A 24,551-nucleotide genomic window follows, 5' to 3' on the forward strand; every position below is an offset into this window, starting at 1 on the left:
TTGTTGCATTAAACAGGTAAATTTAACCAGAGGTTAGTGTGAATCTTCCAAACTGGCAACCCGAGTTCTACTGATTTTCTGTGTGAATATGTGAATGGAGCGTGTGAAGCAGAGGATAGGACGAGACGGAGGAGGAGATGGAGGAGGAGGTAAATACTTAGATTGTGCATACTTATAAATAATTCCCTCAGATCTCAGTCACAGCTACAAACCGAACTGCACGTCTGAAGAGACTCAGTGTATCTGCTAATCTACTGATGTCTGGAAATATAGAGAACTTCATGTGAGGGTTTTTTTATTGCACGTTTTTGGATATAATGTGTTAGTTATATATTACAATTAGTTTTCTATTCTTATGGACGCTGCAGGAAGTTTTATATTTGGAAAATATTTGTGGCAATCTTGACGTGCTGAAATAAGGGTAAAAATTGTATACTAGTTGTAATATTTGAAAGGGGTGTTTTGTAAACTTTGTGCACCTGTGAATGCATAAACACATTCATAAATGTCAAACAATACAAGACTTTGTGACATATTGGAGGCAAATATTGATTTTTATTTTACTATTGTTAAAGACATTAGAATGGAGTTACCAGGAATTATAACGGATTTTCTGCAGCTATCGAAGGGGAACATTTTGCTGTTTTGCCTTGGGGTCTCGGTCGCGGTCCACTTGCTGGCCGGTTTGGTGCGCCACTGGAGCGTGCGGACTTTACCGGGGCCGTTTTCGTGGCCGATCGTCGGTAATGCACCGCAAATGGGCAACTACCCGCACATTTACTTCACGCGCATGGCGCGGCAATACGGCAACGTGTTTCAGATCAAGCTCGGCAACCGGCCTGTGGTGGTCCTTAACGGCGACGCCATCCGACAGGCGCTCGTGCAGAAGGGTGTGGATTTCGCCGGCAGACCCGATTTCGCCTCTTTCCGCTTCATCTCGGGCGGTCGCAGCATGGCATTCGGTAATTACAGCGAATGGTGGAAGGTGCACCGACGGGTAGCGCAAGCCACAGTGCGCAAGTTTACCACGGGAAACCCGGACACCAAGAAAGCCATCGAGAACCACGTCGCGAGTGAGGTGAAAGAGCTGATCGAGCTGTTCTTGCGCGAAACGCGCGCGCACGGCTACTTCCAGCCGCACCACTACCTCGTAGTGTCCACGGCGAACATCATAAGCGCCTTGTGCTTCGGGAAACGATACTCGCACGACGACGTCGAGTTTCAGCAGGTGGTGGGGCGCAACGACAAGTTCACGATGACAGTGGGCGCCGGCAGCATCGTGGACGTCATGCCGTGGCTCCAGTACTTTCCCAACCCCATCAAAACACTGTTCGACCAGTTCAAGGAACTCAACGAAGAGTTCTATGAATTCATGCTGGCCAAGGTTGTGGAGCACCGCAAAACTATGGAGCCGAGCATCGTCCGGGACATGACGGACGCGCTCATAATGACGCTGGACCGCGGCAAGTCTGGGCCCCCCGGCGTCCTACTGGATGGGAAATACGTGCCCTCGACCATCGGGGATATCTTCGGCGCGAGCCAAGACACCACTTCCACCGCGCTGCAGTGGATTCTTCTGTTGCTCGTGAGGTAAATGTCATGGTGTCTTTTTAGTCTCATTTATTCATATAGTACTGGTGTCATAACCACAGTTTTGGTATTTTTTTAATTTCAAACTTTGGTCAGTCATTTTCGAATCCAAGTAATATTTTTTTAATCACTCCGGTCTCTGCACTAATGTAAACTCTTCCACTATAACTAAGAATTGTAATGGTTTAATTAAGATGAATTTTAATGTAAAATAATTAAAATTTATAATAAATAAATAAATTAAATAAAAGAATAAATAAATTGCTGGTCAAAATGCATCATGGCACCAAAGAACAAGTGAATTGAGTACTAGATCAATATAAATATGTCTGTAAATAAAAAGCAGCTAAATTAACTGATCAGAGAGCGCAATGTGAAAATGAATGCTTCTGAAGAATAATGTTTGAAAAGTCGAATCTTACATATATGTGTAACAGGAGGAGAAGAGAAAGGCGGCTACAGAGCCCATGCCTGGGAACACTGAAACAAGAGCTTGCCAATCAGAGCAAGACGAACAGAACACACTAGAGCAGTGTTCACAGACATCCTCTTTTTCTTTTCTTTCTTGTTTTTACCTCTAACACATATCCATGAATGAACAGAGTAGAATCATAGAGACACGTACAGCAATATCTGTAGTGAACACAGTCTCCAGGAAGACTCAATTTAGTGCGCGCTACAAGAGGTTCATCATGTTGAAATAATGAAACACTGTTTTTGTGCACTATTGATAACGTTTGTTATTGGAAATGGCAGTGTCATTTTTATCCAGCTGTGCGATTCATAAGCTCCGCTAAAAAGTAATTGATATTTATATATGATTTAAAAACAAACACTTCACCACAGAATTCTTGAAGAGTAAATATTGTTTGTGTCCCCTGAGTAAATAAACATTAGCCAAATATACATTTTATAACATTTTATAGCCAAAAATTGGTTCCATTATATCCCTCTTTTGCTTGTTCTGTAGTGGAGTACAAGACAAGTTCTACTTTGGTACTACAAAGCTTAACAAGAACACACTATGCCCACTAATATAGCCTGTTTCTCAATTTATAGGTATCCAGATATTCAGAAGACACTTCAGGAGGAAGTGGACAAAGTCGTAGGCAGAAATCGTTCACCTTCCATCCAGGACCAACCGAATCTCCCATATGTGATGGCTTTCATCTATGAGATGATGCGTTTCAGCAGTTTCATCCCTGTGACAATCCCTCACAGCACAACTACAGACACATCCATTAATGGATATCCCATTCCCAAAGATACTGTGGTTTTCATCAATCAGTGGTCACTGAACCATGACCCAAGAAAGTGGGATCAGCCTGAGGTCTTTAACCCACTGCGCTTCCTGGATAAGGAGGGGGAACTAAACAAAGATATGACTGGCAATGTTTTAATCTTCTCTATGGGAAAGAGGAGGTGTATTGGAGAGGAGCTGTCCAAAATGCAGCTCTTCCTCTTCATGACACTCCTGATACACCAGTGCCACTTTACAGTAGATAAACAACCCACTATGGACTGCATGTATGGGCTAACGCTGAAGCCCAACCCATTCAAAGTAGCCGTAACTCTGCGTGACTGATTGCATGGAACAAAAAAGGAGAGCTGATCATCTTCTTGAGCAGTGTTTGAATGAAGATTATGAATGAACTATGAACACTAACTCAACTAAAAACTCACAACCATTGTTCAACAAAATAGCTAAAAACTGAACATTTTAACCAGCAGATTAGGTTTTAAATCTTTAGTATCAGTTTTAGGGGAACACATTGCTAATAGCATCTAACCCTTTGTACAAAGATGCTGTGTAACAGGGTTAAAAATATCCCGCAAGTGTGATCAAACCATACAGCAAACATTACACATTAAAACCATACACATTAAAGAGTGCAATCCCATCATTATATATTTATACACACATTAACAGTCAGGTTTTAAACTGAAACAAATGGGTTAAAAGTTTCATAAAGAAAAGTAAAATCAGAGAATATTCACATCATTGCCTCCACATCATTAATTAAGATCTTAGCAGTAATTTACATTTCCAGCATTTGGCAGATGCCCTTATCCAGAGTGACTTACATTTATCTTATCTCTAGTACAACTGAGCAGCCATGGGCTAAGGGCCATGATCAGGGGCCCAGAAGTGGCAGCTGGGATTTGAACTCATGACCTTCGGATCCAGATCCAATACCTTAACCACTAAGCTACCACCTCCAAATTTAGCTTAACTTTAACTTTTCCTTTTGTGCCAAATTAAAACTCTAATCCTTAGTTTGAGAACAAGGGAAAATATAGGTGTTATAATAAAAACTAATTTGTCCACATGGAACACGAGAGATGCTATAAAAGATTTACCTTTTTTATTGAATAGAACACAGATGGCAAATACACTTTTTTTTCCTCTAAGGTTGTCTGTATGGTTACATTATAACCTAGAGAGAAATTTGAGCTAACTTAAAAAGTCCTAATTGGTGAACTCCTTCTAAGTCCTCATTTTAAGTCCACCAAGCAAACAAAAAGTCCTTGTTGATTCAGGAATAAAACAAAAGCATTATAGACCCTGCATCGATTTACCAATCAATACAATGCACTATTCATTCCCCTAAAAACATTGAGACATACCCCAATCCTCACTCAAACTAATGCCTATGGTTTTAACTAGGCACATTTGTTTAATGTATGAAACATGAAGGTGGCCTAAGGTAAAATAAACAATGAAGCAGACTTTTTTTTAATCAAGTAAAACATAATGTATGTGTATAATAACATGTTAATATATTTATGTAATAACACTCTGGCAATTCATTGTGATTTAAAGTTAAACTATTCAACTATGTCATTTGTGCCATGTAAACATAAATGCACTGACACAATATAGCAAGGCAAAGTTTAAATCTATTGTAGAGCCCATGCCTGTCCACCTGTTATCACCCGTAATCATGCTTGTCCACATCTAATCATGCCTGCATTCTAATAGACACCTGTAGCATCTTGTAGAATGCAGTAGTGATTAGAGATGGTAACGGGTGTGTCAGGACTCTAAAGATTGTCATTGTTCTATGTTTTTTTTATTTTTTTATTTTTTTATTTATCCTTTATTTAACCAGGAGAAGCCCATTAAGATTAAAAATCTCTTTTGCAAGGGAGACCTGGCCAAGATAGGCAGCTGAATTACATCACATCATTACATACGTACAAAGACACACAAAAAACATGAAAATAAAGACAAATAAATTAATAGAAACAGTTTGAAAGCCAATTATGCACTTACAATGAAATCTCAATTAAAAACATTGACATGTGAGGGAGTCAAACTCAAAAGATCTCATTCTTACCTTAAAAACACTCAAAGGAATCAATTCACTAAGTTTTAAGTTGTTCTGCAGCAAATTCCATGTAAAGGGAGCAGAATAAACAAAGGCCTTTTTACCCAGCTCAGTACTGACATGTGGGACAGAAAGCAAGACAACAGCCTGAGAACGGAGAGAGTAATGACCAGCACTTTTTTTCATAAGAAGTGAACATAAATAGGATGGAAGCACACCAAGAATAGCCTTATATATAAATGTGTACCAATGACAAAGCCTCCGTGTGGCCAGAGCAGACCACCCTACACGAGAGTACAGCTCACAGCGGTGGCTGCGAGCTTTACAATTAGTGATAAATCTCAGCGATGCATGATAGGCTGCGTCAATCATTTGAAGGCATTGAGCAGATGAATGCATATATAATATATCACCATAGTCCAGCACAAATAAAAAAGTGGATGACACTAACTGTTTTTTTACATTAAAAGAAAAACACAGCTTATTTTGAAAGTAAAAACCCAATTTTAGCCTCAGCTTTCTCACTAGACAGTGAACATGAGGCTTAAATAATAGGCAATCATCAATAACAATACCAAGATACTTATAAGTTGTAACAGTCTGTATTTCACGTCCGTCAAGAGTAATCAATGAGGGAACATTCAGTGGTCTATTCCGAGGGCCCGTGAAGATCATACATTTGTTTTTTTCTGCATTGAGCACAAGTTTCAGCTGTAGCAACGTGTTTTGGACCACAGTGAAGGCATTCTGTAAATGTGCAATGGCTTGTTTAAGAGAGGGTGCACAACAGTAAATAACTGTGTCATCTGCATAAAAATTAAAGTTTGCATCAGACACATGCTGACTAAGGTTATTTATATAAATATTAAATAAAAGAGGGCCTAACACAGAGCCTTGTGGAACCCCTTTAAGGATTGGTAAGATACCAGATTGAACACCATCATACTTAATGCACTGGGTTCTGTCACTAAGATAGTTTGAGAACCAAGAGACAGTATTCTCTGAAAACCCCGAATTAAGAAGCCTAATCTTTAAAACATCATGATCAACCGTGTCAAAAGCTTTTGACAAATCAATAAAAAGTGATGCACAGTGCTGCTTTTTGTCACGAGCAACAGAGATGTCATTTATCACCTTCATTGCAGCTGTGATAGTACTATGTTGTTTTCTAAAACCTGACTGAACTGGGGATAAAATGTCCTGTACATGCAAGAAATCTTTCATCTGATCACTCACCAGGGATTCAAGCGTTTTGGCCAAAACAGACAAATTAGAAATTGGCCTGTAATTATTTAAATTTGACGGGTCACCCCCTTTCAATAATGGACAAACAAATGCAGATTTCCATATTTTGGGAATAGTATTGCTCTCTAAAGTAAGATTAAAAAGGTACGTTAGAGGCTGTGCTACACAATCAGCAGCTATTTTTAAGAAGTAGGGCTCTATAAGATGAGGTCCTGGAGGTTTTTCAGGAGCCAGCCCTTTTAGGGCTTTTTGAACGTCGGCCACTAAGAATGGAGTGAGATCGAAGACACTTGTAGAGACTGGTACATCTCTACAAGATGTCACAGTGTAAGGACAAGCAGTGTCAAACAAAGAACCAGACTGAATAAAATGCTCATTAAAATGGTTCAATATCTCCAGCTTGTCATGAACTACTACAGATTCTTTCATAATAAAAGAAGGAACATTAATACTATCTTTGTTTAAAGAAAGTAATTTTATAGCCTTCCAAAATTTTCTGGGATCATTTAAGGTATTAGTAGTGGCTGACAGATAAAAGTCAGATTTTGCTTTTTTAATAAAAGAAGAACATTTATTTCTTAACTGCCTAAAAACAAGCCTATCAGACGAAGAGCCCGTTTTTCTTGCTTTGGCCCAAGCTAAATTGCGGTCATGAAGAATATCTCCAAGCTCAGAGGAAAACCAGGGATTGTCCCGCCCCTTAACTCTGAATCTCTTTAGTGGGGCGTGTCTATTTATTACTTGCAAAAAACTATCCCGGAAAAAGATCCAGGCTGACTCCACATCGGGAATCAGCTCTATTCTACTCCAATCACAATTAAACAAATCATGGCAAAAGCCCTGTTCATTAAATTTTTTGAGATTTCTCTTACATAATACGCGAGGTTTACATTTAGGCATCTTAGTATTCCTTACAGCAGCAACAACACAGTGGTCACTTAGGTCATTGCAAAAAACACCAACAGCAGAAAATTTGTGTGGGACATTAGTCAAAATTAAATCAATTAAGGTGGATTTGTCATGGCACTTAAGATTTAAACGAGTGGGAGAATTGATTAACTGTGTAAAATTGACAGAATCACAAAATGACTTAAATTCATCTGAACAAGGTTTCAGCCAGTCCCAGTTTAGATCACCTGCTAAAATAATTTCGGAGTAGTCCAATCTGGATAAGAGTTGAATAAGAGTCTGAAATGCAGTACTCAGGGCAGAAGGAGGCCTATAACACCCAACAACAGTAACATAAGGGCCCTTGGCCAACTCCACCTTCACTGCCAAAAATTCCAGCTGCTTACCGATTGATTCTGAATAGACTAACTTCACATTAAATTTAGATTTGACATAAATAGCAACCCCACCACCCTTCCTTGGTCTGTCAGCACGAAACACGTTATAACCACCCATTCCAATATCTATATCAGTGATTGATTTTGTCAGCCAGGTTTCAGATAGCACAACAATATCTGCATCTGTTAAATTCACCCAAATTCTAAGCAGATCCATTTTGGGTAACAAACTGCGAACATTAAGGTGAATTACACTCAAACCAGACATGGATTTCACATCAGATGGCAATGGAATACACTGCAACTCAGGGCCTGGATTTGGCTGCACATTGCCAGATAAAAGCAGCAATAAAAATATTAACCATCTCTGTTTACCATCAGTATATAAAAAATCTGTAGAGTTTTTAAAATGAGAGTCCCAGTAATGTCTGCCATCAAATGCAAAATAGTCATTTAAGATCAAAAGATTTTGAAGCTGAAGAATATCCCTGGGTAGCAACCAGGCTGCATTTAAGTACTCTGCCAACCTTTTGGCATTTGAGGGGAATGCATAAAGGCTGAACAGTTAAATCCATAGGCTATGTCCAAAGAGCCACAAATGTTGTAAGATGTACTCACCCAGTATAAATCACTTGATCTTAGATTCTGTACAAACAATGAACAAAGCAGCATTAAGAGAAAAGCCATGTTAGCAGAAGATGTTAGCAAAACCAGGAGGAGCTGACAGGGCCTGGAAAGATCCAAGTAGAGCCTGGAAAGGCTAGCAGAGCCTCAGGATCCAAACAGAGCCTAGAGACAGTAGCTGGGCTATAGGGCCTGGAGCCTAGAGATGGTAGCTGGGCTGCTAGGGCCTGGAGAGGCTAACAAAGCCTCAGGATCCAAATAAAGCCTGAAGATGGAAACTGGGCTGCTAGGGCCTGGAGCCTAGAGATGGTAGCTAGAGAGGCTAACAGGGCCTCAGGATCCAAGTAGAGCCTGGAGATGGAAGCTTTTCTGCAGCAAAGTAGTCCATAATCCAATAAAAATTATTTTATCTAAAAACCAAAGAGCTCAATCATAGAATATGCTAAAAATTTTACTCCATATATGAGCATAAAAGCAAACAAATGAATATAGATAAGAGGACAAACACACATCAGACCATACATGCCGCCATCTTGGAACATAAAAAAAGATGTTGACATTGGATTGTCTACATTTCCTCAGAAGTTGATAGCTGAGCCCTGATTATTTTCTGGGTGCTGCTGACTGTTGCAGGGCATGTCTCTACATGGTAGTGTAGCTGGTGTTTAGTCGTTATAATAATGTAGAAGAAGATAAAGAGCAATTCTCAAAAATCAGCAAATATATAGACAAAGAGACTGATCAGCCATGAATCCTGGAAAAACTACTTAGGAATCTTTTGGAGATTCTCTGACTCAGTCATTTAGCAGGTCACCTGACAGGTGCGACTGCAGCGAGAACATTAATGTTATTTAATTCTCCTGGCAATGGCTTTAATATTAATGCAGATTATTGTATATTAATCTACACATGTACTACTATATTTTTCAATTATTCCTTCTTGTTTTTTACTTTCTGTTTTTCAATCTTCAAGCGTCAGCATATTGGGCTAATAAGTATTAATTAATAAGTGTTAGCATCATAAATCATTCACTAATTGAATTACATTAAAATTTCTGAGATACTGTAACTGCTGTAGCTAACATATTTGAATAAAATATTCCTATACGTTTATTGTAATATTACCCCAATTCCAAGAACGTTGGGATGCAGAGTAAAATGTAAATAAAAAATAAATATGTAATGATTTGCAAATCTCATAAACCAATAGTTTATTCACAATTGAATGTAGAAAACATATAAACGTTTAAACTGATGAAATTTATAATTTTAAGAAAAAAAAAGGTAATTTAAATTTAAAAAAGGTAAATTTGCAACAAACTTAGGAAAATGTTCAGAATAATGTTCCTCCATATGAAATTGCAAAGACTTGAATATCTCATCATCTACAGTGGAAATCATCCAAAGATTCAAAGTCAAAAGTGTCAGTGGTGATGATCCAGATGGGCCCCTCTTCTTTACCAGAGATGCAGTGTCCATGGGTTCCAAAAACATTTTACATTTCCATTGGTCTGGAGTTTTACTACTTTTTTAAAATTAGGGTTGTATAGATATTTAATAAAAGAATAATGACATACTAAATTGTATGATCATATTCAAAATTATATATGTAAAGCATAGCATTCTTTAAAGTTTTAACACACAAATGCCATTTTGCCTAGTGAGTCTCAACACTGAAGAAGAGAAAGACTTTATATGCAATTGTACAAAGGTGCTTATTAATTACAGTTTGCCAATGTTCCCTTTGTTTTGTGTACAATTGATTGTAGATCCTACAGGAGAACTTATGCATTGATAGATCTTTTAAAGTCATTTTAGCAGCTGTGTTGGTAGACTCACATTTTCTCAACCATAGCTAATAAATCATTTATATTTTAACCTTACATATTCAAACAACCCACTAATAATACCAAGCCAAGGATGAACAACATGCTTATATCCCAATAGTGGCTCTTTATAATCCTTAAAAAACAATCTTTTATCATTAGCTCTAACTTGGCACTGCCACATCCATGTCAACTATTCAATTACAGTCAAACATATAATTTACAATGTGGGCACTTTACATAATTTTTGGCAGTTCTTTGACAGGGGAAACTGTCTCTAAACATTTTAAATATGATTTTTAAATCATATTTCATGAAAATCATGATCTTCAAAAATGTTTAAAAGATACAAAATGGCTCATTTAGATGTTTGAGATTGAACTCATTTTGGCCACTAAAAACCATCAAAAGATAGATAGATAGATACAACTTTATTGTCATTGCATAGTACAGGTACACAGCAACGAAATGCAGTTTGGCATCTACCAGAAGTGCAAAATGTAGCAGTCATGCAAAAGTGCAGATAAATATCTAGCATATTTACAGCAAGTGGTATATATGAAAGTATATACAGTGAATAAATATAAAGGCTATTTCAGTGCAGAGATGTGTGGACATTCAGAAGTACAGTGAATAAATATAGAGGCGTACAGTAATTAAGAAAAATGTGCAGAAATGAAAGGTTACAAGATCATATATATATATATATATATATATATATATATATATATATATATATATATATATATATATATACACATACATTATATACACAAATTAATGTGAAATGTTGGGCAGAATGTACAGTAATAATAAAGATACATACAGATATAAAAAGTGCAGATGTACTGAGGAGTAAAAAAGATATACTATGTAGTATATACATGTATTGTACAGAGGTTATATATCTTTTGTTTGTGTTTGTTTTGTAGTGATTTAGCGGTGTAGTGTTGAGTTCAGTAATGTGATGGTGGATGGAAAAAAGCTGTCCCTGAACCTGCTGGTTCTGGTGCATAAGTTCCTGTATCTCCTTCATGATGGAAGGAGGTTAAACAGTTTATGACTGGGATGTGAAGAGTCCTTGATTATGTTGTGAGCTCTGCGCAGACATCTGCTGTGGTGAAGGTGTTCAATGGCAGGTAGTTGGGTGCCAGTGATGCGTTGGGCGGTTTTGACCACCCTTTGCAGTGCTTTACGTTCACACACAGTGGAGCCTCCGTACCATACAGTGATGGAGTTGGTCAGGATGCTCTCAATGATGGAGCGGTAGAAACTCGTTAAAATCCCCGGCGACAGATGAGATTTCTTGAGACTTCTCAAGAAGTACAGGCGTTGTTGTGCTTTTTTTTTTACCAGAGCTGACGTGTTCTGCTGCCAGGACAGATCCTCAGAGATGTGAACTCCCAGGAACTTAAAGCTGGAGACTTGCTCTACCTCAGTTCCATTGATGTTGACTGGTAGATGTCTCCCGCTGTTGGATTTCCGGAAGTCCACAATGAGCTCTTTGGTCTTTGTGGCGTTGAGAGTCAGGTTGTTGGTGGCACACCATGCAGCATCAATGTGCCCTGGATTAGATTTTGCAAATCCCTGGAACTGTACTCAAGCAATAAGCATCATTCATCCATCAATTTAGATACTATACACTGCAAACCAATACAATTAATATGACTGATAATTTTTATTATATGATGAAGTATCTAAGTAGCTTTTTTATAGAATGACCCACACCTCAGGGCACAAGGATTAGATGCAACAAGAATATTGGGCAACAAGGCATTTGACAGCAGCATAAATGTATGAGTGTGCTGCTGCCAGTTATGTGCTTTTTTCTTCATTATCTATGTGGTGTTTACAGTTCATGACAGGTCCTTTGATATGTGAACACTCAAGAATGTCAAGCTTGCACGCTAACATGCCTCCATTAATGCAGATTATAGCATTACCTCTGTCACTTTTCCTGAAGTCAGTGATAAGCTTCTTGGTCTTGTTGGTGTTGACAAACATTTAGATTGCATTAGAGGAGAGCACTACATAAAGCATATGAGTCAAAAAAATCTGCCACATGTGTTTGACCTGTGCCTAAGTTGAGATCCGGTGACTGTGAACACCTGTCACTGTAAATGCACTCATGTTTTAAACAATTAAGCCTGAACTTAAACTTGCAGAAAACTACCAATCAGGGTAGAGCGCACGTCCGGTTTTGAACTTGATTTGATTGCAGCTTGGTGGTATCTATTTAGCACGAACATACAGTTCAGGATCAGTTTAACAGAAAGCATTTGAGAGTAATAAATGATGGAAGAAACTTTCAAATCTAACTTGCCATATCACCTGTGGTCATGATAATTTTAATAGATATCAATCAGTGTTTGACTCATTAATATCATTCTATTAATAGATTGGTGTACTAAGAATAACATTAGAGTCTTTTTACATACACTGAGTTGATTAAGAAAGAGTCATGTGACAAAAATGTTAATAGGACATTATAGCCATAATAAATCATAGTACTTTAAATTCTTTAGTACATTTAAATATTTAAGTACATTTGTACTTTTACTCAAGTGAAAGTTTAAAAGAAGCACTTTTACTTTTCCTGGATTAATATTTCTAGTGTATTTCTACTTTAACTCAAGTACATGGTATGTGTACTTTGTCCACCACTGCTGACTAGTGTGCTCTCTGACCATCCAATCAAAGGACATGAAAATGTTGATGTTACTGTATGCCTGCTAGTTGGCCTCAGTGTTGCCAACTCAAAATCTGATTGGTTAAAGCAACAGCTACAAGCAACATGTACTTTACACTACAGGTGCCACCACTGCTGATTCTGTAGGCCTCACAGCAGAATTTCTTTGTACCTGGCAACATGTGATGTGATTGCTGAAATTTAGAGAATAGATTAATGGGCATAATTGAATACACATTTATGGACAAAAATATATTAAAATGTTCAGTGTGTTTAGGACAGCAGAGAAATCCTTCCTGGCCCTCACAGCCGACCACTGTATCATTTCATATAAATATCATAAGTCACTTCAAAAACATACAATACAATCAACATAATGCATCTATATGAGCAAATATATAATTACATTTTCCTTCTGCACAGTGATGATGATTGTTATTAAGGTAAACATTTTGCAGCTATGTACTAAGCAAGACAAAATATATACATTTTTAAATATACTTTAATAAAAAAAGGATCAATAACTAATTAATCTATCCACTGTATACAAAATAAAATCTCTAATTAATATAAATTTTTATGGAAAAAAAAAAGGTCTTTATAAACTAATAACTTCCCTCACAAAGGGAGGGGCTGTATCAAGGGGGTCATTAATTTCTAGAGTTGACTGTATGCTAGTGAGTGTATTTTTAAATGTGCTGTAATGGTACTATTATAAGTAGCATTTATATACAGTGTGCTCAGATAAAAAAGGAAGCATTTAGGACAGACCTTTCCCTGCTCTGCAGCTTATCTTGACTCCCAGCATATCCTGTTCTTGATCAACCAGGGACTTCCAGCCAGGCTGCCAATCCTTAGTACGTGACAATCGCAGATAGAGCCAGCTGATTACTGATGCATCAACAGCCCCATGTCTTGCCCTCTCTACTGAATGAAAAATACAAAATAAAACATTTGCACAAGAGAGGAGACATTGATATCTCTAGATAAAAAAAAAAGGCACATTTGCTTTTTGCATATTTGGCTTTTTTACCTAGAGATAGCTACCAACTATTAATTGGTACTGTATTATTACACGGAAACTCGTGTTTATTCCTATGATGCAGTGCAGTGGCTTGCTCTTGGGTTTGTGTACAAGAAGGCACACCTCTTGCACATATGCACTCGTTCTTGAATCAGTGCAGAGAGAATCGAATGTGATTGCTTAGGATGGGAATTCATGTCGAGAAGATAAAACTCTGATTAATAATTTCATCTGGAAAAACACACAATGTATGCCTGTCAAATACTGTAGTTAGGCAACCATAAAATAAAGGATCTAAATACATGGTGCTTGTCAATAATATTCATCTAGTTATTGATTGACCTATATCTGTAAGACCTATATCTGCAAGGCTGTATGACACATTGGCTAATTGAAAACCTGCATTAATAAGCAAATGCACAAGTGTGCACAAAAAAACAAACAAACAAATAAACAGTAACAGACCACAATACAATCACCTGCTCTTGACATCTTTCTTTTTCTACATACACAGCTGCAATATAAGTTTAATCAAAAGAAGCAAATTCATGATCTCATAAACTCAAGGTGTCTTTCCATAATATGCATATGGATCAATTCTGGAAAAGTGTAAAATGTAATGTATTATGAAATTAATGTGCCAATCCTTTCTATAAAAGCTAAACAATACATTTTTAGTAAGATTGTTACATAAAAAACATAGCATTGCCACATAAAACATTACAACCTGCAAGAAAATAACATTTATCTAAATATTTGGCCCGGTGACAGTTGTCAAGGGTGCAATTAAACCATAAGGAAAAATCATGGACAACGCCTATGACATTTCAACTGACAAAAATATAATTACAAAAAAAGCATATCCTTTAATGGAAAGTGCTAGTGGAAGCTTAACTGTGACACTGATTAACTTTAAGCCGTTTGAAGTAGTGTCCATATACTTAGCCACTTGGGGAAAGTAGCTGCACAAAGGTAAACAGGTCACTTCCCTTTGGAGCTGACAGCTAGACAATGATGGCCTCCTGTCAGCATGCTCTGTAATTGCTTCCTGTTCATATGTCCATTGCGTGAGAGAGAGAAAGGCAGGGGAGAGAGAGCGCAGCAGAGATTCGACTGCTATCAGCCAGCGATTCAAACAGTTTTGTTTTGTATATAAGATGTATATCAGGCCTTCCTTTTGTGGAGGGAGGAGTGAGTTTATTTATCATTTTCATTACAGTCCTGGGAGTTACAGTAATAAATCACAGGTTAAGTAAATAAGTAATTATGTAAAGACAAACATTATGTGTGTATGTATATATATATATATATATATATATATATATATATATATATATATATATATATATATATATATATATATATATATATATACATACAGTGGCAGGCAGTCAGGGAAGCCCTCTCTGCTGGCCTAAACACAGAAGCACTGACCTACATTTACAACCTAAATTCTAATATTTGTTCCATGACATTGTATTAATTTATTCCCAAAAGTTTATTCTCTTCATTTCATAGTATTTCTCTTGGCTGCACTGCTTCCAGTACGTGTATGTTAGATTTTTTTGTCCAATCAGATTTCAGCCTCTATGTGCTGCCATGTCAATCTAATCTGACTAGGGCCTGCAAAGTCTGTTCTGTTGGCCTTTTTTTTTTAAACCATAGTCTCCTTTATAAATAGCTCTGTTTCTTTAACAAAAATTTTTTTTTTCCTCACAGGCCCAGCTAGCTGGCCGAGAGTAGCATCAGCATTTTTCCGTCCTCTAATTGGTTGGTCAGAGGAAAACTATTACAGCCAAGTTCGACTGGCAAAACTTCATACTATGCTGTCCTCTACATCTGCCCCTTTCAAACCAACTACCTGCATGAATTCCTTCACCACATGCATAAACCTCCTCCTTATCTGCCCTCTTTTCCTCCTTCCTGGTGGCTCCATCCTTAGCATTCTTCTACCAATATACCCCATGACCCTCATCTGCACATGTCCAAATCATCTCAATCGGGCCTCTCTTACTTTGTCCCTAATTAACTCGTTTCTAATGTTGTTCATCCTCATCACTCCCAATGAAAACCTCAACATCTTCAGCTCTGCTACCTCCAGCTCTGCCTTCTGTCTTTAACTTAATGCCACTGTCTCTAAACCATACAACATCGCAGGTCTCACCACAGTCCTATAAACTTTCCCTTTCACTCTCTCAGATACTCTTCTATCACAAATCCCTCCTGACACTCTTCTCCAACCACTCCACCCTGCCTGCACTCTTTTCTTCAATTTTCTAACACACGCTATTACTTTGCACTGTTGACCCCAGGTACTTAAACTCAGCCACCTTCTCCAACTCTTCGCCCTGCAACCGCACCACTCCACTGCCCTCACTCTCATTCACACACCTGTACTCTGTCTTACTCCTACTGACTTTGGTTTCCCCTTCTCTCCAGCACGTACCTCCACCTCTCCAGGCTCTTCTTAACCTGTTTCCTACTTTCACCACAAATTACAATATCATCCGCAAACATCATAGTCCTCGGAGACTTCTGTCTGACCTCGTCCGTCAACCTGTCCATCACCACTGCAAACAGGAAAGGGCTTAGAGCTGATTCTTGATGCAGTCCAACCTCCACCTTAAACCAATCTGTCATTCCTACTGCACACTTCACTGCTGTCACACTGTCCTCATACATGTCCTGCACCACCCTCACATACTTCTCTGCCACACCTGACTTTCTCATACAATACCACAACTCCTCTCTCGGCACCCTGTCGTACACTTTCTCTAAATCCACAAACACACAATGCAACTCCTGCTGACCTTCTCTATACTTCTCCATCAACATTCTCAAAGCAAATAATGCCCCAGTAGTGCTTGTTCTCCGCATAAAACCATACTATTGTTTTACAGATGGTCACCTCTTCTCCGCTGAACCTGCTCCTTACTCTCGCCAAAAGTCTCAATATTATCTGCAAACATCATAGTCCATGGAGACTCCTGTTTGCCTCGTCCGCAACCTGTCCATCACAACTGCAAACAGGAAAGGGCTTAGAGAAGATCTGTGATGCAATCCAACCTCCACCTTAAACCAGTCTGTCTTTCCTAGTGCACACTTCACTGCTGTCACACTGTCCTCATACATGTCCTGCACCACCCTCACATACTTTTCTGCCACACCTGACTTCCTCACACAATACCACAATTCCTTTCTTTGCACCCTGTCGTACACTTTCTCTACATCAACAAACACACAAGCTGACAAGCCAATTCTGACCTTCTCTATACTTCATTAACATTCTCAAAGCAAATACTGCATCTGTAGTGCTCGCTCTCAGTATGAAATCATACACAGATTGTCAACTCTTCCCTCACCCTGGCTTCCACTACTCTTTCCCATAACTTCATAATGTGACTGATCAACTTTATTCCCCTGTAGTTACTGCAGGTCTGCACATCTCTCTTATTCTTAATAACTGGCACCAGCACACTCCTTCTCCATTCCTCATGCATACTTTCACCTTCCAAAATTTTGTTAAACAATCTGGTTATAAACTCTATTGCCATCTCTCCTAAACATCTCCACGCTTCTACTGGTATGCCATCTGGTTTTACTGACTTTCCACTCTTCATCCTCTTAATCGCTGCTCTCACTTCGTCCTTACTAATCCCATCCACTTCCTGCTTCACCAACTCCACATCATCCAACCTTCTCTCTCTCTCATTTTCCTTATTAATCAAATGCTCAAAATACTCCTTCCACCTTCTCAACACATTTCCATCTCTATTCTTTATTGTTCTAACTTGCAGCACATCCTTCCCAGCTCGGTCCCTCTGCCTGGCCAATCGGTACAAATCCGTTTTTCCTTCCTTAGTGTCCAACTTCTCATACAGCTCCTCATATGCCTTTTCCTTGGCTTTCACTAAATCCCACTTTACCTGCTGCCGCATCTCCTTTTACTCCTGCCTACTTTTCTCATCACTCTGTTGATCCCAATCCTGCCAAACTCTTGTTGAATGTAGATTAATGAGAAAAAATTTACGTGCATCAGGTTGCAAAATAAAATTAAATATAGTGAATACTTTCTGAATGCACTGTGTATATATGGTGTATAATAAATAAATAAATAAATAAATAAATAAATAAATAAATAGGGTGTGAGATATACCATATATATATATATATATATATATATATATATATATATATATATATATATATATATATATATATATATATATATATATATATATACAGTGGGTACGGAAAGTATTCAGACCCCCTTAAATTTTTCACTCTTTGTTATATTGCAGCTATTTGCTAAAATCATTTAGGTTCATTCTTCTTCCTCATGAATGTACACATAGCACCCCATACTGACAGAAAAACACAGAATTGTTGACATTGTTGCAGATTTATTAAAAAAGAAAAACTGAAATATCACATGGTCCTAAGTATTCAGACTCTTTGCTCAGTATTTAGTAGAAGCCCCCTTTTGATCTAATACAGCAATGAGTCTTTTTGGGAAAGATGCAACAAGTCTTTCACACCTGGATTTGGGGATCCTCTGCCATTCCTCCTTGCAGGTCCTCTCCAGTTCTGTCAGGTTGGATGGTAAACGTTGGTGGACAGCCATTTTTAGGTATCTCCAGAGATGCTCAATTGGGTTTAAGTCAGGGCTCTGGCTGGGCCATTCAAGAACAGTCACGGAGTTGTTGTGAAGCCACTCCTTCGTTATTTTAGCTGTGTGCTTAGGGTCATTGTCTTGTTGGAAGGTAAACCTTCGGCCCAGTCTGAGGTCCAGAGCACTCTGGAGAAGGTTTTTGTCCAGGATATCCCTGTACTTGGCCGCATTCATCTTTCCCTCGATTGCAACCAGTCGTCCTGTCTCTGCAGCTGAAAAACACCCCCACAGCATGATGCTGCCACCACCATGCTTCACTGTTGGGACTGTATTGGACAGGTGATGAGCAGTGCCTGGTTTTCTCCACACATATCGCTTAGAATTAAGGCCAAAAAGTTCTATTTTGGTCTCATCAGACCAGAGAATCTTATTTCTCACCATCTTGGAGTCCTTCAGGTGTTTTTTAGCAAACTCCATGCGGGCTTTCATGTGTCTTACACTGAGGAGAGGCTTCGTCGGGCCACTCTGCCATAAAGCCCCGACTGGTGGAGGGCTGCAGTGATGGTTGACTTTCTACAACTTTCTCCCATCTCCTGACTGCATCTCTGGAGCTCAGCCACAGTGATCTTTGGGTTCTTCTTTACCTCTCTCACCAAGGCTCTTCTCCCCCGATAGCTCAGTTTGGCCGGACGGCCAGCTCTAGGAAGGGTTCTGGTCGTCCCAAACGTCTTCCATTTGAGGATTATGGAGGCCACTGTGCTCTTAGGAACCTAAAGTGCAGCAGAAATCTTTTTGTAACCTTGGCCAGATCTGTGCCTTGCCACAATTCTGTCTCTGAGCTCTTCAGGCAGTTCCTTTGACCTCATGATTCTCATTTGCTCTGACATGCATTGTGATCTGGAAGGTCTTATATCGACAGGTGTGTGGCTTTCCTAATCAAGTCCAATCAGTATAATCAAACACAGATGGACTCAAATGAAGGTGTAGAACCATCTCTAGGATGATCAGAAGAAATGGAAAGCACCTGAGTTAAATATATGAGTGTCACAGCAAAGGGTCTGAATACTTAGGACCATGTGATATTTCAGTTTTTCTTTTTTAATAAATCTGCAACAATGTCAACAATTCTGTGTTTTTCTGTCAATATGGGGAGCTGTGTGTACATTCATGAGGAAGAAGAATGAACCTAAATTATTTTAGCAAATGGCTGCAATATAACAAAGAGTGAAAAATTTAAGGGGGTCTGAATACTTTCCGTACCCACTGTATATATATATATACACACAGCTCCCCATATTGACAGAAAAACACAGAATTGTTGACATTGTTGCAGATTTATTAAAAAAGAAAAACTAAAATATCACATGGTCCTAAGTATTCAGATCCTTTGCTGTGACACTCATATATTTAACTCAGGTCCTCTCCATTTCTTCTGATCATCCTTGAGATGGTTCTACACCTTCATTTGAGTCCAGAAATGTTTGATTATACTGATTGGACTTGATTAGGAAAGCCACACACCTGTTTATATAAGACCTTACAGATCACAATGCATGTCAGAGCAAATGAGAATCATTAAGGTCAAAGGAACTGTCTGAAGAGCTCAGAGACAGAATTGTGGCAAGGCACAGATCTGGCCAAGGTTCCAAAATTTTTTTTGCTGCACTTAAGGTTTCTAAGAGCACAGTGGCCTCCATAATCCTCAAATGGAAGACGTTTGGGACGACCAGAACCATTCCTAGAGCTGGCCGACCGGCCAAACTGAGCTATCGGGGGAGAAGAGATTTGGTGAGAGAGGTAAAGAAGAACCCAAAGATCACTGTGGCTGAGCTCCAGAGATGCAGTCGGGAGATGGGAGAAAGTTGTAGAAAGTCAACCATCACTGCAGCCCTTCACCAGTGGGGCTTTATAGCAGAGTGGCCCGACGGAAGCCTCTCCTCAGTGCAGGACACATGAAAACCCGCATGGAGTTCTCCAAGATGGTGAGAAATAAGATTCTCTGGTCTGATGAGACCAAGATAGAACTTTTTGGCCTTAATTCTAAGCGGTATGTGTGGAGAAAACCAGGCACTGCTCATCACCTGTCCAGTACAGTCTCAACAATGAAGCATGGTGGTGGCAGCATCATGCTGTGGGGGTGTTTTTCAGCTGCAGGGACAGGACGACTGATTGCACTCAAGGGAAAGATGAATGCGGCCAAGCACAGGGATATCCTGGACGAAAACCTTCTCCAGAGTGCTTTGGACCTCAGACTGGGCTGAAGGTTTACCTTCCAACAAGACAATGACCCTAAGCACACAGTTAAAATAACGATGTAGTGGCTTCACAACAACTCTGTGACTGTTCTTGAATGGCCCAGCCAGAGCAATGACTTAAACCCAATTGAGCATCTCTGGAGAGACCTAAAAATAGCTGTCCACCAACGTTTACCGTCCAACCTGACAGAACTGGAGAGGATCTGCAAGGAGGAATGGCAGAAGATCCCTGAATCCAGGTGTGAAAAACTTGTTGCATCTTTCCCAAAAAGACTCCTGTCTGTATTAGATCAAAAGGGGGCTTCTACTAAATACTGAGCAAAGGGTCTGAATACTTAGGACCATGTGATATTTCAGTTTTTCTTTTTTAATAAATCTGCAACAGTGTCAAAAATTCTGTGTTTTTCTGTCAATATAGGGTGCTATGTGTACATTAATGAGGAAAAGAAATGAACTTAAATGATTTTAGCAAATGGCTGCAAAATAAAAAAGAGTGAAAAATTTAAGGGGGTCTGAATACTTTCCGTACCCACTGTATATATATATATATATATATATATATATATATATATATATATATATATATATATATATATATATATATATATATATATATATATAATACATATATACATACAGTACAGACCAAAAGTTTGGACACACCTTCTCATTCAAAGAGTTTTCAAATTGCAGAGTCACACTGAAGGCATCAAGGGCTATTTGACCAAGAAGGAGAGTGATGGGGTGCTGCGCCAGATGACCTGACCTCCACAGTCACCGGACATGAACCCAATCGAGATGGTTTAGGGGTGAGCTGGACCGCAGAGTGAAGGCAAAAGGGCCAACAAGTGCCAAGCATCTCTCGGTGAACTCCTTCAAGACTGTTGGAAGACCATTTCAGGTGACTACCTCTTGAAGCTCATCAAGAGAATGGCAAGAGTGTGCAAAGCAGTAATCAAAGCAAAAGCTGGCTACTTTGAAGAACCTAGAATATGACATTTTTCAGTTGTTTCACTCTTTTTTGTTATGTATATAATTCCACGTGTTAATTTATAGTTTTGATGCCTTCAGTGTGAATCTACAATTTTCAAAATCATAGTCTTTAAATGAGAAGGTGTGTCCAAACTTTTGGTCTGTATATATATATATATATATATACTAGCTGAAAGTACCCGTGCTTCGCTACGGAAGGCAGAACGCTAAGCAATATGGCAATAAGCAGTAAGCACTGAGCAGGACTGGATGATCAGAGATCAGAACGTAACATCAACAAATAACGAACTACCCCTTTGTAGTACCGATACAGGGCAAACTACTTTGAAAATAATTTTTATCGTGCATCCAACATGTAATAAGAAACAATGTAGTAAGTTTCATGAGGATCCGTACTGTTATTTCGAAGAGTTTACAATGCGTGAGAAATCGCGTTTTTTCGCATGTTAGCCGCAATCCAGGGCAAATTTTTCAAAACCCTTTCTTAGTGAGCACCTAAGACCCAAGAGGAAGGTATGTTCCAAATTTCATTGCAATCCGTTCAGTGGTTTTTGAGATTTCGTGATGAGTGAGTGAGTCAGTCAGTGGTATTTGAGCTTATATATATATATATATATATATATATATATATATATATATATATATATATATATATATATATATATATATATACACACACATACACACACATATACACACACACACACACACACACACACACACAGTTGTGAGAAAAAGTGTTTGCCCCTTCCTAATTTCTTTTTTTTTCATGTTTGTCACTTTAATGTTTCAGATCATCAAACTAATTTAAATATTAGTAAAAGATAACACAAGTGAACACAACATGCAGTTTTAAAATAAAGATTTTTATTATTGAGGGAAAACAAAATATAAAACTACATGTGTGAAAAAGTGTTTGCCACACCCGAGTTCAATTTCTCTAGCCGAACCCAGGCCTGATTACTGCCACACCTGTTCGCAATCAAGAAATCTCCTAACTAAAAAACACTGCTGAGCAAAAAGAACATAAAGGCTCGTCTCAGTTTTGCCAGAAAACTTGTTGATGATCCCCAAGACTTTTAAGAAAATACTCCTTGGACTGACAAGACAAAAGTTTAACTTTTTTGAAGTGTGTGTCCTATTACATCTTGCTTAAAAGTGACACCACATTTTAGAAAAAGATAATCATACCAACAGTAAAATATGGTGGTGGTAGTTTGATGGTCTGGGGTAAACTTGCTGTGATAAATGGAACCATGAATTCTGCTGTTTACCCAAAGATCCTGATGAAGAATGTCCGTCCATCTGTTCGTGACCTCAAGCTGAAGCGATCTTGAGTTCTGCAGCAGGACAATGATCCAAAACACACCAGCAAGTCCACCTCTGAATGGCTAAAGAAAACCAAAATGAAGACTTTGGAGTGGCCTAGTCAAAGTCCTGACCTGAATCCTATTGAGATGCTGTGGCATGACCTTAAAAAGGTGGTTCATGCTCAAAAACCCTCTAATGTGGCTGAATTACAACAATTCTGCATAGATGAGTGACCAAAATTCCTCCACAGTGCGGTAACAGACTCATTGCAATTTATCGCAAACACTTGATTGCAGTTGTTGCTGCTAAGGGTGGCCCAACACTTTTTCACACAGCATTTTTTATTTTACCAAGTATTTTTATTAATTCTGAATTTTTCTATAACATGCATAAGTAAATTTATTCTGTAAAATAAATACATTTAAAAAAAAAAAATGACTAGTTGCAAAATAACAAAACGAAACAAACAAAGAAACAAAAAACCCCCACTGCTTATAATAAGGCCTGGGATCATATATGATGTGCATCAAATTTAAATACCAAGTTCAACTCCGGACCAAGTATCATTTCATTAATACCCAAAACTTTGACAGATTATATATTTTTATGATTTTAATAAAATTTCAACATGTGCTGAAGCAATCATGGTTCAGTCACGATGAATGTTTACATGTATATATGCTAAGTTCATGTTTTACAACAGAATTGTAAAGCATACAAATTCAAAAAGTTATGCATACAATGACCAAAAAACTCCATCACCAAGAAATAATAGCATCAATACTCCTTTCAAAAAAAATTTCAGGCGCAGGGTAAATTTTTAATTACTATTTATAAATGCAACCCTGTTTCCAAATGCTGTGTAAAACATAACAAAAGGTAAATATTTTATCATTAAACATGTAGTGAATAATTTCTTAACTGAAATTTAAATAAAAATGTGATGAAATAATTTTTTTTTTTTGATACAATCAACATGTTACAAAAAATGGACAGGGGCAACAAAAAAATAACAACCTGGTGAAACATCACACAACTAATTATGTTAACTGTCACAGATCAGTAACACAACCGGGTATAAAAAGAGCTTCACAGAAAAGCTTTGAGATGGTAAAAAAGGGATGGGGTTCACTACTCTGTGAAATACTGCACTTGTTAATAGTTTCTCATTGTGGAATTGCAAAGAATTGGGGATTTTATCATCTATACAATATCATTAAAGGATTCAGAGAAACAGCAGGCTCTGTCGTATAAAAGTCTGGGTATTAACAGCCCTGTCTGCAGTCTTATAAAACAAAAGATACATCCAAGAAGGTGCTTAACTGTTGAACGGCTAAAATACTATACCAAGCAGAAATGGGAAACATTATGCATTCAAAACTAAAGCACTTGGATTCCCCAGCGTCCAAACAGGTGATGCAAGTGAGTGGTAAACATGCCCCTGCCCCAACCCTTTTAATGTCTTGCTGGCATCAGATTAAATATAAGAACATGTGGATTTGTACTTTCAATTAAATATAGGGTTTACATTATATACCAATTCTGTTTTTCTTTACATCTTACACAGCATCCTTACTTTTTGGAAACATGGTTGTACTATGAACAAGCACCATCCTGTTACTGGAAATTCTGTTGACTCAGTAATCAGTTAGGTTAAACAATGAGGCTAATATAAGCATAAAAGGAAAAACAAAAATAACATTAAGAAATGAAAATCTTTAGATCTAATCATTTGATATTGTAACAAAGATTAAAAAGCAGGAA

General features: G+C 38.2%; 1 protein-coding gene across 2 annotated transcripts; it reads left to right on the forward strand.

The window, feature by feature from the left end:
• The first annotated feature begins 205 nt into the window (after positions 1 to 205).
• On the forward strand, positions 206 to 9,263 carry cyp1b1 (cytochrome P450, family 1, subfamily B, polypeptide 1). 2 transcript variants are annotated; one of them, XM_083538405.1, is made up of 4 exons: positions 220 to 283; positions 576 to 1,590; positions 2,650 to 4,657; positions 8,628 to 9,263. In XM_083538405.1, exons 2-3 carry the CDS (start codon positions 584 to 586, stop codon positions 3,173 to 3,175), a joined length of 1,533 nt encoding a protein of 510 aa, XP_083394531.1. In that variant the 5' UTR covers positions 220 to 283; positions 576 to 583; the 3' UTR covers positions 3,176 to 4,657; positions 8,628 to 9,263. The 2 variants fall into 2 exon arrangements, with proteins under 2 accessions (XP_083394530.1, XP_083394531.1); XM_083538404.1 differs by having other exon boundaries at positions 206 to 1,590.
• The last annotated feature ends 15,288 nt before the right edge of the window (positions 9,264 to 24,551 follow it).

Source organism: Silurus aristotelis, assembly GCF_946808225.1.
Source record: "Silurus aristotelis genome assembly, chromosome: 4".
NCBI lineage: Eukaryota > Metazoa > Chordata > Actinopteri > Siluriformes > Siluridae > Silurus > Silurus aristotelis.